Source organism: Salvelinus namaycush, chromosome 3 (assembly GCF_016432855.1).
Source record: "Salvelinus namaycush isolate Seneca chromosome 3, SaNama_1.0, whole genome shotgun sequence".
Classification (NCBI taxonomy): domain Eukaryota; kingdom Metazoa; phylum Chordata; class Actinopteri; order Salmoniformes; family Salmonidae; genus Salvelinus; species Salvelinus namaycush.
This window is the reverse complement of record NC_052309.1, coordinates 96,752,714-96,767,568: the sequence shown is the minus strand read 5'-3', so window position 1 is coordinate 96,767,568 and position 14,855 is coordinate 96,752,714. Positions and strand designations below refer to the sequence as shown.

At 40.1% G+C, this 14,855-nt stretch overlaps 1 protein-coding gene and 1 long non-coding RNA gene across 2 annotated transcripts; both read right to left on the bottom strand.

Annotated features, from left to right (window-relative positions):
* Window positions 1–219: 219 nt before the first annotated feature.
* Window positions 220–12,012, bottom strand: LOC120044154 (NACHT, LRR and PYD domains-containing protein 12-like). Its single transcript, XM_038988736.1, has 9 exons — window positions 11,995–12,012; window positions 9,465–11,356; window positions 7,249–7,422; window positions 6,486–6,662; window positions 6,134–6,307; window positions 5,507–5,680; window positions 1,280–1,450; window positions 1,145–1,194; window positions 220–993 (listed from the first exon to the last, which is right to left on the bottom strand). The coding sequence occupies exons 1-9, from the start codon at window positions 12,010–12,012 to the stop codon at window positions 458–460; spliced, it is 3,366 nt and encodes a 1,121-aa protein (XP_038844664.1). The 3' UTR covers window positions 220–457.
* A 519-nt stretch (window positions 12,013–12,531) lies between these two features.
* Window positions 12,532–13,168, bottom strand: LOC120043789. Its single transcript, XR_005476513.1, has 3 exons — window positions 12,994–13,168; window positions 12,721–12,884; window positions 12,532–12,573 (listed from the first exon to the last, which is right to left on the bottom strand). It is a non-coding gene; the product is annotated as an uncharacterized LOC120043789 (long non-coding RNA).
* Window positions 13,169–14,855: the final 1,687 nt, after the last annotated feature.

Sequence of the window (14,855 nt, the reverse complement as noted above, 5' to 3'; positions counted from 1 at the left end):
TGTTAATACCTCTATCTGGCAATCCACCAAATTCACTTCAATATTCACCACCAACATTGACCAATATCAGTCAATGCTAAAATTAAATGAGTGTCTTAACCAAAGCTTTATTTCTCTTGAGAAACTCTGGCCTACTGTACTCAGACAGAGACGGGTGTGTTATGTTTCCTGTATGATGCAACACATTTAACAAACGAGTAATATTTACAAATGATTTGATCACACTTAACAATAAAATATCTTGTATTCAAAGTCAAAGGCGTTTTACAGAACAGAACATGGATGTACAGTCACAGGAATACAATATAAACATCTCCCCACAACTGTGATTTATTAATGTCCATATCTGAATTCATGACCACTGTCAATGCTATCAAGTCACACGGTTGTGTTAGAACAGGATGGTGTGTGTGACTGTTGTCATGGAGACCCAGGTGTTCCTCCAGGACCGAAAAGGCTACTCTACCTGGCACAAGGACACTGAGCAAGGGTTACAGCCGGCTAGTCCAAAAGCTGGATAGAGGGGCTCAGTGAATGTGGTGTGGAATGTGTACAGGTGGGTCAATGTGTCAGAGAAGACCGTGTAGAAGGACAGAGTGCCAGCCAGCCAGTCCAGATACACTCCTATTCTATGCCTGGAGGGGTCCCTAAAGGGGGGGAATTTAATAGCTGCGCCATTATGACAAAAATGTGTTTTGTCCTCCATACACCAGGACTTGTCATTGTGTCCAATGATAAAGTCTTCACCGATGCTGCCTCTTCTTTTGATTCCTTTGTACGTCACTCCGAGAACAACGTCATCACTTGACTCCGTTTCCCAGTAATGGCGCTCAGTCAGACCCTCTCTACAAAGAACCTGAAAAGCGCCATAAAATCTCTCCGGGTGATCAGGATATGGCTGTTCCTCAATCTCATATCTCACCACTCTGTTTCCTTCAGACAGAGAGAGGTGTCTGTTTGCTGTGTTTGGGTCCAGTGTGAGATCACAGGCATCTGTAGACCAGAGGTAAGAGGAGAGGATCAGCTGGATTAAATCAGGAGTGTATTGAATGGCAAACTACTTTAAAACATTGTTTGTGTGTTATAATACTTTATGTTGTATCAATGTTACTGAGATTATATGTCAAGTATAGGGTATTCTTACACTTCTTCAGCAGCTCCAGATTCACCCAGCACTCTTCGTTGTGGTCCATACTGTGTGAGAGGCAGGAGAACAGACAGTGAATATACTACAGGTCTTACTAGAGTATCTTGCATTATTTTCATCATCTGCACTGACTTGATTTTCAGTCTACAGGCTGGATCTTCCATCGTAGCAGAGAGCATCTTCACTCCTGAGTCTCCTGGGTGATTGTAGCTCAGGTCCAGCTCTCTCAGGTGGGAGGGGTTTGACGTTAGTGCTGAAGCCAGAGAATCACAGCCTTCCTCTGTGACTCTACAGAATGGCAGCCTGCAAAGAGAGGTAATGATGATCCTTGGCACATAAATCCTGCTTTTATCACTCACAGCAGATTCAGACATGAGACCAAATTGCAAGGCTCAAGACACGCCCACTTTATGATACACCTATCTGCCATAGGATTGCTTTCAAAATAGAAACGGACAATATTCATAGGATTACCTGTGCAAACCACCTTTTCTCCTGTACTTTACTATCGGGGAAACGTTTGAAACTATGTCTCAAAAGGATGGGGGTATCGTCGGAAATCATAGACATGGGCCAACAACGTGTTTATTTATCAAAATTGATTTATCGATGGGGATTAAACGCACCGATACAGCAACTACTTACAGTAAGTGTTCCCCTTCGTGGGATATAACATTGTTGATGTTTGATTAGATGATCATGTAGCCTAAACAAACTCACCAGTCAGAAAAGAAAGCTGACACGAAAAATCTAAATCAATCGCGCAATTTGTTATCGTTCTCCTATTGTCTAATCAAATATGCATTGGTTAATTCTAGAGCGATGTATATTGATGTTCACAACTGTTGGGTGCAATTTTTGGTACAAAACATTTCCGCCTTGTGTTTAAGCAGTTTTTAAGCTTCTCCGTTTTAGACTGTTTTGTTCTGGAACCTATTTGACCGGATCCGGTACCTCTCCTGGCATGAAAAATTATTTAAACTTTTTGCAATGTAAAAATTATAATAAAAGCGATCAAAGTTCTTTCGAGTTGCCTCTTCGTTAATTCTCCTGCCCCCACAAAAAAAAACGTAATGTGAAAAAGTCGATTTTCAGTTTATGGTTTGAGCAACATTGTAACTAACCTATGTTTGAGACCAACGCATGGTCGTGGCTGTGTGAGAAGCGCGCCAGTATCTCTCACGTAACTAGAATGAGATTCACTTTCTATGATCTCTCTCCCTCTCTGCTCTGATAGACATGAGCCTGCAACTCTCATCGCTCCAGTGTTGCACTTCATCGTTTATGTCCTTATAAAATCATAGCCGCGAAGGGTTCTGAACGAACTGCAGCACCCCATGATAAATTGAAAAACATTTGACAAAGTTGTATAATTTCTGCTGTCTGTTCAGAAATAAATTAAATCGTTCAGAATAGCCTACTACACCACGAGAAGGCCTATAATTTAGCCTAAGAGTATCAATAGTTAAATATATATATTTAACTATTGAGCCTAGCTGTGGATTGTAGCCAAATAACAAGGAATAGCCTACAGTCGGGAACGCGCTAGACACTCTAGACGTCCTGAGTGGCACTGCGGTCTAAGGCACTGCATCAAATTGTATTGGTCACATACACGTGTTTAGCAGATGTTATTGCGGGTGTAACGAAATGCTTATCATCTCAGTGCTAGAGGCATCACTACAGACCCGGGTTTGATCCCGGGCTGTATCACAATGGCCGTGATCGGGAGTCCCATAGGGCGGCACATAAATGGCCCAGCATCATCCGGGTAAGAGGAGGGTTTGGCTGGGTAGGCCGTCTTTGTAAACAAGAATTTGTTCTTAACTGACTTGCCTAATTCAATAAAATATGCTTTAGGCAAGAGAGAGAGAGGCATTTGGCACGAGGAAATAAGGAAAACTAAGAGTGAACCATAACATACACTACCGTTCAAAAGTTTGGGTCAATTAGACATTTCCTTGTTTTTGAAAGAAAAACATTTTTTTTGTCCATTAAAATATCATCAAATTTATCAGAAATACAGCGTACATTGTTAATGTTGTAAATTATTATTGTAGCTGGAAACGGCAGATTTTTAATGGAATATCTACATAGGCGTACAGAGAGCCATTATCAGCAACCATCACTCCTGTGTTCCAATGGCACGTTGTGTTAGCGAATCCTAGTTGATCATTTTTAAAGGCTAATTGATCATTAGAAAACCCTTTTGTAATTATGTTAGTACAGCTGAAAACTGTTGTCCTGAATAAAGAAGCAATAAAACTGGCCTTTAGACTAGTTGAGTATCTGGAGCATCAGCATTTGTGGGTTCGATTACAGGCTCAAAATGGCCAGAAACAAAGAACTTTCATTTTGCACATTCTAAAGTTCAAACAAACAGTAACAGAATACCTGAATACTTCTCTGCATGCTTTAGTGTCTAGCAAGCCAAGACCACTGGACTTGGTGTATGTAGGAGCAATTTATTTTCGTGAATAGGGTGGTGAACCTAATAAAGTGGCAACTGAGTGTAGATATCACAAACAACTCATTTTGAGCAGTGTCTGTCTGTTATACGTTTGATCAATGGGTATGATGGTAAATCTGTCCTCATAGGATCACTTGGATACATAGAGTTGGAGGTAAAGAAACAAATATGAAACTAGGACATTAAAACACTGGCAGAATTATTTCATCCACATAAAATATGTATTTTAAAGTATAAATGCCCTTCTAAGACCACTGTCTTTCTGGATGTTTTAAAAGGTTTGCAAATAGCACAGTCTGTGATGGTCTTTTGTGAGCACAGTTCCAAAACTGTTTTTTTAAATAATTCCAACACTCAGCTTGTACTGGCTGTAATAAACTCCAACTGGACATAAAAACTTGAACACTCCATCTCCTTTCCCAGTTTCATCAACTGTTTTGAATTCACACTGTTCCAGATGCAAAGGGGGTTGTACCTAATAAAGTGACCACTGTATCTATAGACGTTCCAGAATGTGTTCTGGGAATACCCGGGGTATTAAACATTTGGCTGTAAGTGTTGAACAGTTGAATCTATTACCTCAGGAGATGGTACCATTCAGCTTGTCTGGGGATGACAAAGAAGGACTTCAACAAAGCCAAAATAGAAAATTATTGGAAGGGGGCTCTTTGCTGTTAAATTAGAGACATATAAATAAATAACTGTTGTGCCTTTTAACTACTTTAAAATGTGAAACTGTTGCACTAAAAATGCAAACATTGATTTGGCATACAATTTAAGATTGTAAACATTGTCTGACTTCATATAGAACAAATTGCACTTGAAATTAACATTTCTTTAAAGTTATTGCAAATAAATGCATATTTTTCACTTTTTTCTGCGACAATCACTCAATTAGTTATTGATTTCTTCATCTTTAAAGGCAATATTTGAGATTTTATGTATTTCTATCAAATCAAAACTGGAATTTGTACTCAAAACAAAGGTTGTAAAAGTATGCTAGACATTTATAGAATAAATCATATCTGGTTTGATGTTTCTGTGACAAACGGTAAATTAGTTATTGATTTATACCGCTTTAAATGGCATCTTTTACATTTGATGTACTTCTATAAAAATCTAAACTGAAATCTTTCTTCAAAACAAAGGTTGTAAAAGTATGTTAGACATTTATAGAATAAATCATATAAAGTTTGATGATTCTGTGACAAACGGTGAATTAGTTATTGATTTGTACATTTTTAAATGGCTTTTGGTGAATGTCTGCTGAATGTCTGTTGAATGTCCGAATGTGTGAATATAAAACCAACTTTACCTCGGTCGGTTTGTCAGTGTCGCCTGCCATTTCGATTATTTGTGCGGTATAAAAACAAAAGTTTCTGCCGAAGTCTCCAGTCATGTAAAACGACGTAGAATTGCATGAAATGCATGTATAAAAGGCCAAAGTTTTACCCGACCATAGGCTACTAAAAATGTTTACAGCAGGGTTGAAATGTAAAGGCTATGTTCCCGCTTGAGCGGATAATGCATTCACGTTTAACGCTGCATGTCAGCGGAATCGGAAATGACCTTCACATTTCTTCCAAGGAATCTGTAATGCTTCAGTCTTACAGATTGAATAGAGCCCTAGATGACACTAATCATGAATAAGTAGCCTAATGGCGCATGTCTTTGGGTAAAAGCCATGGTAAAAGTTGACAGGAGATGGTGATGGGGCAGTTAAATTATCTTTGGGCCCGTACCTTTGAAAGAGTTGGTTGGATTGAGAGTAATTTCATGCTAATTTATTAAATTAAGCTCATATGTATATGCAAATCAGTTGTTCTTTTCAAACGTTATTATTCAATCAATATAATAACAAAACATAGAAAAGAGAGTAGCCTACCAACCTCAGAGTCTCCAGTTGACAGTGGGGATTCCCCAGTCCAGCAGAGAGCAGCTTCACTCCTGAATCCTTCAGGTCATTGTTACTCAGATCCAGCTCTCTCAGGTGTGAGGGGATGGTCTGAAGGGCTGACGCCAGTGCTTCACAACTTTCCTTATTGAGATTACATTGATAGAGCCTAAATGAAACATTTCAAAGAAACATATGAAGACAGAAATTCCCCAGTCCCTGCCAGCCACCACCACAATTGAAAATGTTTTACTCAGCTACCTGTTTTGTTGGATTTGGCCCAAACCTTTTAGCCTGTGTCCCAGATCCGTTTTTGATCCATACAGTTTTCTCCTATATCAGCTGTTGAACTCTGTAGCTGTCTTAAAATCAACATTGGCCTCTTAATGACATCCCTCTTAATTATTTTGACCTTGCTCCAAGGAATATGTACTTAGTGTCTTGAAATTTGGTATAACCTTCCCCTGATCACTGCCTGTCCACAACATCCATGGGATGTTTTAGAAATCCTCCATAATATTTCTTTAACATTGAAAGTATGGAGTTGATTGTGGAGATCAGTGAACATAATCAGGCTATATCCTTCAGGAAATACAAACCTGAGAACAGAAAACATACTCACCTCAATTTCTCCAGTTTACAGTGTGGACTTTTGAGTCCAGTGGAGAGCAGCTCCACTCTTAAATCGATCAGGTCACAGTGAACAATGTCCAGCTCTTTCAGATGAGAGGAATTTGAGCTGATAGCTGAGACTAGTACTTCACAGAAGTTGTCTGTTAGTGTATTTCGATTCAGCCTGTACACAAGATTTATTTCATTTTATTATAACATGCATTTTGTATGTAATTCAAAGATCCCAACATGCTAAATCAAAACGCCTGCATTTATTTAGTAAATCAAACAACCCCTGACAAAGAAATGAATGACTTTGAATTCACAGTCCAAATTGATGTACTAACAGAAAAACTACTGACCTCAGGATCTCCAGTTTACAGTGTTGACTCCCTAGTCCAGTAGAGAGTACCTCAACTACAGAATCCCGCAGTGTGAAGTTACTCAAGCCCAGCTCTCTCAGGTTGCAGCTGAGAACTGTTTTCATAGAGGAGACCAAATTATCACGTTCCTCGTTTGAGAGTCCATTCCCGCAGAGACTGCAATTGCAGATATAATGCATTTTAAGGCAGCTTGTTTCATCAACACATTGAGGCAGATTGTTTTGTGAGACATGCTATTATAAATGTATGTGTAATTACATGTTACTTAAACCTCTTGTGGACAGATGCACGTAACATAACTGGCATCTGTCACCAGACTGATGCGACGACTAATGAGAAAGTTTGTGTCGGTGTGGCATTAGCACATGGTTTGCAGTAATATGTCATCTTGGACACCCAGAACTAAAATATTGCATCAGATGCTCGATTAATGTCGCATTCACGTGCTAGTCAGAAGAAGGAAACTATTACATTTCCGACTTGCTAACTAATTGAACGCGGCACGCGTAAAACTACAACCAGTTAGCAACTCAAAGATTTCAGAGTTTCCTAGTTGCGACTAGCACGTGAACGCGGCATAAGTCAATTTGAGGCAAATGTTTGCCTAAATGGTCATTGTAGTGACAAAGAGAATATTAACACATACAAGAAAGAAGATGTCACCTCATCATTCAACAGCACTTGCTGATGTATCATTTATTTTTCTATTTAAAAAAATCAAATAAAAAATCTCTTCAATTACCTCAGTGCTTCCAGTTTACAGTCTCGGCTAGACAGTCCAGTACAGAGCAGATCCACTTCTGAATCCAGCCAGGTTGAATCTATCAGGTGCAGTTCTCTCAATGGTGAGTTTGGTAACTGGAGAGCAGAGGCCAACGTTGCACAGTACCATCTATCCAGATAAACGCCTTCAATTCTGCAGAAACAGGAAAATTACATTTAGCCTACATTTGAGTCATTTAGCAGACTTACAAGAGTTATTAGGGTTAAGGGCCTTGCTTTTCACCTAGTCAACTCGGGGATTCAAACCGGCAACCTTGCGGTTCCTGGCCCATCGGTCTTAACTGCTAGACTACCTGCTGCCCTAATTATTTCTGTGAGGATTTGGATCTGCACAGTTCTCCATCATTTCTGTTTGCACACAGGCCCCGATTCTGACCTGAGTTAAGCCGCTTAAATGGAATGGAATTCCCTTTTTATGTGCTTTTCTCTGACTATTTTTTTTTTTACCTTGAATACTATTCACCCGCTATTAATTTGAGGTGGAGTTTGAATAAATGAAGGTGTGGTGGAGGTGTGTCTACAAATATGCCGTATTCTGCCCTTGACTTAATTCCACCACCTTTACGCGAGAAAACCATGAATAAGGTCGAGCGAACCTGACGGTTCCAAGTGTAATTTTTGTATTTTATTTAACTAGGCAGGTCAGTTAATAACAAATTCTTATTTACAATGACAGCCTAGGAACAGTGGGTGAACTACCTTGTTCAGGGGCAGAACGACATATTTTTACCCTGTCAGCTCAGGGATTCGATCTAACAACCTTTCGGTTACTGGCCCAACGCTCTAACCACGAGGCTACCTGCCGCCCCAAAAGTTCAATGTTTGAAAAAGCATCTACTTATTTTTTTTCCCGATAGAAATAAAAGCATTTTCCATGCACTGTAATTTATAAATTGACAAGTGCTAGGTAAATGAGTAACCCATTTGGAGAAAGGGATTGTAAATACACAGTAATTGTTTTAGATTTTTCTTTATCATCCCTGGAGAGTGCCAAACATTCAGGCCAAAAAATCATGCCGTCAGAACGTCTGCACCATTAAAGCTGGAGTTTGTTCTTGGTGAAACTGCCACGCGCTTCTGGGATATTACAACAACAAAGAAGTTATTTCAAACAATAAACACTGTTTTGTTCCCCCCAACATCATTGCTGTCAGACACTCCTGGCCTCCGTTTCTTCAACAAAACAAAAACACTAATAAAGGTATTGGGGCGAACAGTGCGGATTCCAGCGTTAAAGGGGATATCCAGTAGAAATTGAGAGTTTTCGGTTGAGAAATTATATTCTAGGGTTGGAAAGTATTTTTTTTACTGTTAAAGTAGCAGCCATATCAGCCAGGGAAACTAATTGTTCTCACTTTATGATTGAACATTAAGATTTTTCTCCCTGACTGTGGCGCTATTTACCTAAATTATTAGGATTTTCTTGTGATCACAACAAAACTACTTATTTTGCTCAAGTAGAGATATCATTAAATTGTGTTTTCTTTGAAAAGATGGGCCTGGCTAAGAAAATAACATTCAGTTAAGTAGCCTACCTCTCCTCTTATAGTTGGGCGTGCGAGATCAAGTGGGTCTAGTATACTCTGGGGGCCCATGCGCCCGTCATCTCACACCTGTGTCTGAATGTTATAAAAATATTTAAAGAAATAATTTTGACAGTAACCCTCCTTTTTAATTTCCACATGTAGAAAGCGTGGTGTCCAATCTACATGGGTGGTAGGTGAATCAGACAATATCGTTTTCATGCATCTAATTGCTGCCTGCCTCTGCTTCCTCAGTTAATTTGCTATCAAGTTTAAAAAAAGTTAATGAATCAGGTCGGACTCGGCTGGAGAGTGAGTGCGTTGTCCAAGATGGATAAACAAAAGGTAAGACCAAGTTGTGCACAAAAACGCAGCACAAAAGCTTTATCTGATCAAGGTCGTGCCATATTACCGAAGATAACCACATCATGGGGGGGGGGTCCCAAATGCCGACTTTATGGGGGTCCGGAGAAACTGAGCTACACCAGTGCATACGTTCCATACTAACAGTCATCCAAATACAGACTATGCTGATTTCTCAACAGTATGCCTATTGCAGTTCGGGTCAAAGAGGTAATGGGTAATGAAAACAATAACAATTCAGTATATTCATTGTTATTTGGAATGTGTGAATTTTGACGATCTTTCTTACATTGCCTTTCTGCAGTTCCTCACAGCTGGAAGAAGTCTGAAAAAACCCTTTTGGGAGGTTTTATATTTCTTCAGGACAAACTCATCCAACACCTTCTCTGACATCAGAAGTACATAGGCCAGTACTGAACAATGAGCGGGTGAGAGCTCTCTGTCTGCTTCCTTTTCTGACAGATATCTCTGAATGTCTTCATGTAGGGAATTGTCTTTAACTTCTTCAGTCAAAGAGAAGAGATTGAGGCACCTCTCAGGGGAGACATCAATTAGATCCATCTCCTTAAGTATTATCTTCATTTCTTTAACAATCTCTGAACTGTTCTCTGTCTTTGGCAGCAGGCCTTGTAGGAGGCACTGAACGGATTCCATAGACATTCCAAGAAGGAAGCGGAGGAACATGTCCATCTCTCCATTTTCTCTAGACACAGAATTGTACATGGCAATCTCCATCAACTCATCCAAGGGAAGGTCTACAGGCTCCTTCTCCAATATAGCTTTGAGATATGGTTCTGAACCTTCCATCAGGAAAGACTTGAGGCTCGATGACGTCTTGAGGCTCTTGGTTGTGAAACAGTGGAAAACAAAGAGGGCAGCAACAAACTCCTGAATGGTCAGATGCATGAAGCAGTACACCTTCTTTTTGTACACCTTCTCTTCTTTAAAGATTTCTGTGCACAATGCAGAGTAGACTGCAACTTCACTGATGTCAATGCCATATTCATTCAGGTCTTCCTCATAGAACATGAGATTGCGTTTCTCCAGATGTTCAAACGCTAGCTTTCCCAGTTTCAGAAGGAAGTCTTTATTTGATTCCCAGATCTTCTGTTTATCTCTCTCATGCCCAGGATCCTTTTGTGCCAGCTGTATTTGAATGAGCAGAAAGTGAGTGTACATCTCAGTCAGAGTTGTAGGGATTTCTCCATTCACATTTTCTCTCAACAGTTCCTCAAGAACCTTAGCGGAAATCCAACAGAAGACTGGTATGTGGCACATGATTTTGAAGGTTCTTGATGTTGTAATGTGTGCAATGATTCTTCTGGCCACTTCCCCATTCTTGACCCTCTTCTTGAAGTACTCCTCTTTCTGTCGCTCATCGAACCCTCGTACTTCTGTCACCAGGTTGATGTATCTACGGGGAATCTGATTGGCTGCTGCAGGTCTAGAGGTTATCCAGATCAGAGCTTTGGGAAGCAGCTTCTCCTCAATGAGGTTTGTCACCAATACATCTACATTGTTACCTGTCTTTGTAACATCAGTCACCCTCTTGGTATTGAATTTTAGTGGATGTCGCTTTTCATCCAGACCATCAAAGATGAACAGAACTTTGCTCGTAGCATATATCTTTGCGTTTTCTATCTCTGTAAGTTCAGGGTGGAAGTCATTTATAAGTCCATGAAGACTTAATTCATCATCTTTGATTGAATGCAGCTCTCTGAAAGGGAGCACAAAGATGAAATCCAAATCCTGATTGGCTTTTCCTTCGGCCCAGTCAAGGACGAACTTCTGCACGGAGACTGTTTTTCCAATGCCAGCAATGCCCTTTGTCAGCACAGTTTTAATGGGTCTCTTCTCTTCTTTCTCTTGTCCAGCTAAGGGTTTGAATATGTCATTAGAGTTGATTGGAGTGTCTGACGATGTTTCTCTCCTGGATGTATATTCAACCTGCCAAACCTCATGTTCTTTATTAACTCCTTCATTCTCTCCCAGTGTGATATAGAGCTGTGTGTAGATGCTGTTCAGGGAAGTTTCTTCCTCTTCAGTGCCTTCAAACACAAACTTAAACTTATTCTTCAGACTGGCTTTATGTTCCTCTTTAACTCTCTGTATGAGTTCTGTAAGGACAGAGTCAGAATAAAACAGCTTAGTTAGAGCATAAGATGAAGAAGTCTTATCCACCTTTCACTCATATGGATGAGACTGTCTACTAATAAACCACTATAAGGTCTAGTGAGGTGCTGTGGGGTTTTCATGAGACTGTCTACTAATAAACCACTATAAGGTCTAGTGAGGTGCTGTGGGGTTTTCATGAGACTGTCTACTAATAAACCACTATAAGGTCTAGTGAGGTGCTGTGGTGTTTTCATGAGACTGTCTACTAATAAACCACTATAAGGTCTAGTGAGGTGCTGTGGTGTTTTCATGAGACTGTCTACTAATAAACCACTATAAGGTCTCATGAGGTGCTGTGGGGTTTTCATGAGACTGTCTACTAATAAACCACTATAAGGTCTAGTGAGGTGCTGTGGGGTTTTCATGAGACTGTCTACTAATAAACCACTATAAGGTCTAGTGAGGTGCTGTGGGGTTTTCATGAGACTGTCTACTAATAAACCACTATAAGGTCTAGTGTGGTGGTGTTTTCATGAGACTGTCTACTAATAAACCACTATAAGGTCTAGTGAGGTGCTGTGGGGTTTTCATGAGACTGTCTACTAATAAACCACTATAAGGTCTAGTGAGGTGCTGTGGGGTTTTCATCGTTTTTTTCTTAATTTGTCACTAGTCAACTAATTCTTCACCATTCCTCATCCTACTCCTTTATCAGTAGTCATCTTCAACTCATTCCATTCCTCATCCTACTCATCTTGAGTCCACACTTACTTATACTGTATCTATGGTAACATCTCCTATGAATACCCTCTTCATAATGCATTATATGTGCATGCATATGCATAATACGCAATGCAATATAACCTATTAGCTCCTATGTCATGCATCATAATAATGCATATGTGCTTATAATTAAAGATGTATTTTGTCTTCCTTGTCTTTATCTTCATATTGTGGTGGTAGTGGATGGCAGTGTGTGTTCCTCGACACGCTCTGGGTCTCTCTGCACACTGGGGACAGGTAGAATACATCACCATGCAACTCACTGCGGAAAGAGAGAGAGGGTTCAACTACAAAACTTTTATTTTAAACACACACACACACACGCACACGCGCACACGCACACGCACACACACACACACACACACACACACACACACACACACACACACACACACACACACACACACTCTAAAGTAAAACACACACACACTCTAAAGTAAAACGTTTGACACCTTACCTTTTTTGTGTGTCACTGCATTGTGCAACCTGGGAGGAGTCATCTACAATTTGGGGGAAAAAAGGAAAATATATGATATTCTCCTTACAGTTCTGAAGGTGACTTGATTGAATACAGTATGAATTTAATGTGCCGGTGGATACTTTTCCCTCACAGCTATGTAAAGAAAGTGGAAGAGTTATGTTTTTACTTTTGTTCTGAATGATGTTCTGAGTGATGTTCTGAGTGATGTTGATGCTACCTCCTACTTCATTATTGCTGATCACTGGGGCACATAGATTGCTTCCACCCTCAGCTGTGAGGGAAAACTGGGGATTGTATGCTGGGGAGAACGGGGATTGTTGGCTAGGAAGACTAGGAGAGACAAAGAGATAAATAGAGGTAACACTGGCCCCTGTGTCCTCACCCTTGTACTACAACACAAGGCAAAACCGACAAACCATTTCAGGGAAATTGGTCTCACCTTTGTTGACAGGTCGTTTCTCCACCAATGAGACTGTTGTCATCTGAGATCCTCCCTTCAGTGTTCCCCTTTTTTCTTCTCCAAGACAAACGTTTATTTTTGGAGAAAGCGGTTGTGTCCCTATCTTCTCTCCTCCCTTTGGAGCAATTGCTCCCCATCTCTTTCTCTCAAGTCTCAATCTATGGAACATGAGTGAACTCATGAAAACATTTTGTTGTATTCTTCACAACTCCTAATATCTAAAACGCCAAATGTGTTCTAAACCATACCAAATTAAAGACAATAGCTGTTACAAATATATTTTACTCTTATGTATTGCAAATCCATTCGAGTTTGATAAATTGTCGAGAACACCTTCTGTTCCACCATATCAGTAGCATCTGATTTAAAGGGGAAAGGAAACCGTTTAGGAAGTAAATCTAAGCACTAAACATGTCCATTTAACATAAAACATCTCAATTTTTTTGTATTTTGATCGCTGACAAGGTTTATTTGAGCTATGGTCAGCGCCATTTTAAATTGCCATAGCAAATTGTCTGTGGTATTGAGCTTTCGCGCCGAGAGTGAATCGAAGAGAGTGAGATGAGGTGCGGACAACGAAGATGGCAACAAGTAGTAATTAAAACATGAACTGTATAGCGCCAGGCTGTATGAATTGGCTCCAAAAGAATCCCTTGGTAAGCTACCATCGGCTGTCCAAGGAACCACAACCTTTGAAGAAGTGGCTCCATGTCCCGAAGAGGAAGGACATGCCAGCTTGAGCTAGTAGGATGTGCAGACAGCACTTCGTGGAGTCAGACTTCGCGATGAAGGGCACTTTCTATGCGGCAACTGGGAGTTTCCGAATGGAAAGGAGTCATAGGCCTACGCTGAAGCCCTCTGCTTGCGCCTCCATTTGACATTAAGAGGGTTATGGTGTAGGGGTTACCGACCGACCATCATCAACATCGCTCTCTTTGGAGTCAAGCAAAAGCAACTGAACAGAGGAGGTGACGCGAGTCAATGCAATGCCAGGAGCCTGAGGTAACCGGTCATGAATGTTGTTGACTATGTTGACGTTAGACACTGGACAACTTTGTTGCAACTCTAGTTGAATGTAACTAGCTAATTGCGTCTGAAGTGTTTTGTGTAACACCCCCCAGCAAATAACGTTAGCAAGCAACTCAACTGCAACTAAAGTTGCAACAGTTTCTGTGTACTCGTGTTATTAGGTAATGTTAGTGAGATAGCTTCCACCTCAGTTTAGTAACGTTACTGTAATACATTTTTGTTGACAGATTTGATTTTGTAATGTTTTGTTAGCTCCACCTCATTTAGCTAGACTGAAGTTGACATAGCTAATGTTGCTGAAAAATAAATGTCCCTGTATTTTCTCTCTGTGTGTGTGTGTGCGTGTGTTGACAAAGCATACAAGACAGGTAGCTTCTTGATACCAACTGATATTAGGGTTTAGTTGTCTTAACAAAACGTTTGTTTACAGGATGACATCTTCATCCCTGAACATGTTTTCATCCTGGAGGAGACTGTGCAGGAGGCATGTTATTTCTAAGGCTATTGTTTATTTCAAGTATGTGCAGTGATTCTTGAATATACAGTTGAAGTCGGAAGGTTACATACACTTAGGTTGGAGTCATTAAAACTCGTTTTTCAACCACTCCACAAATGTCTTGTTAACGAACTATAGTTTTGGCAAGTCGGTTAGGACATCTACTTTGTGCATGACACAAGTAATTTTTCCAACAATTGTTTACAGACATATTATTTCACTTATAACTCACTGTATCACAATTGTAGTGGGTCAGAAGTTTACATACACTAAGTTGACTGTGCCTTTAAACAGCTTGGAAAGTTCCAGACAATTA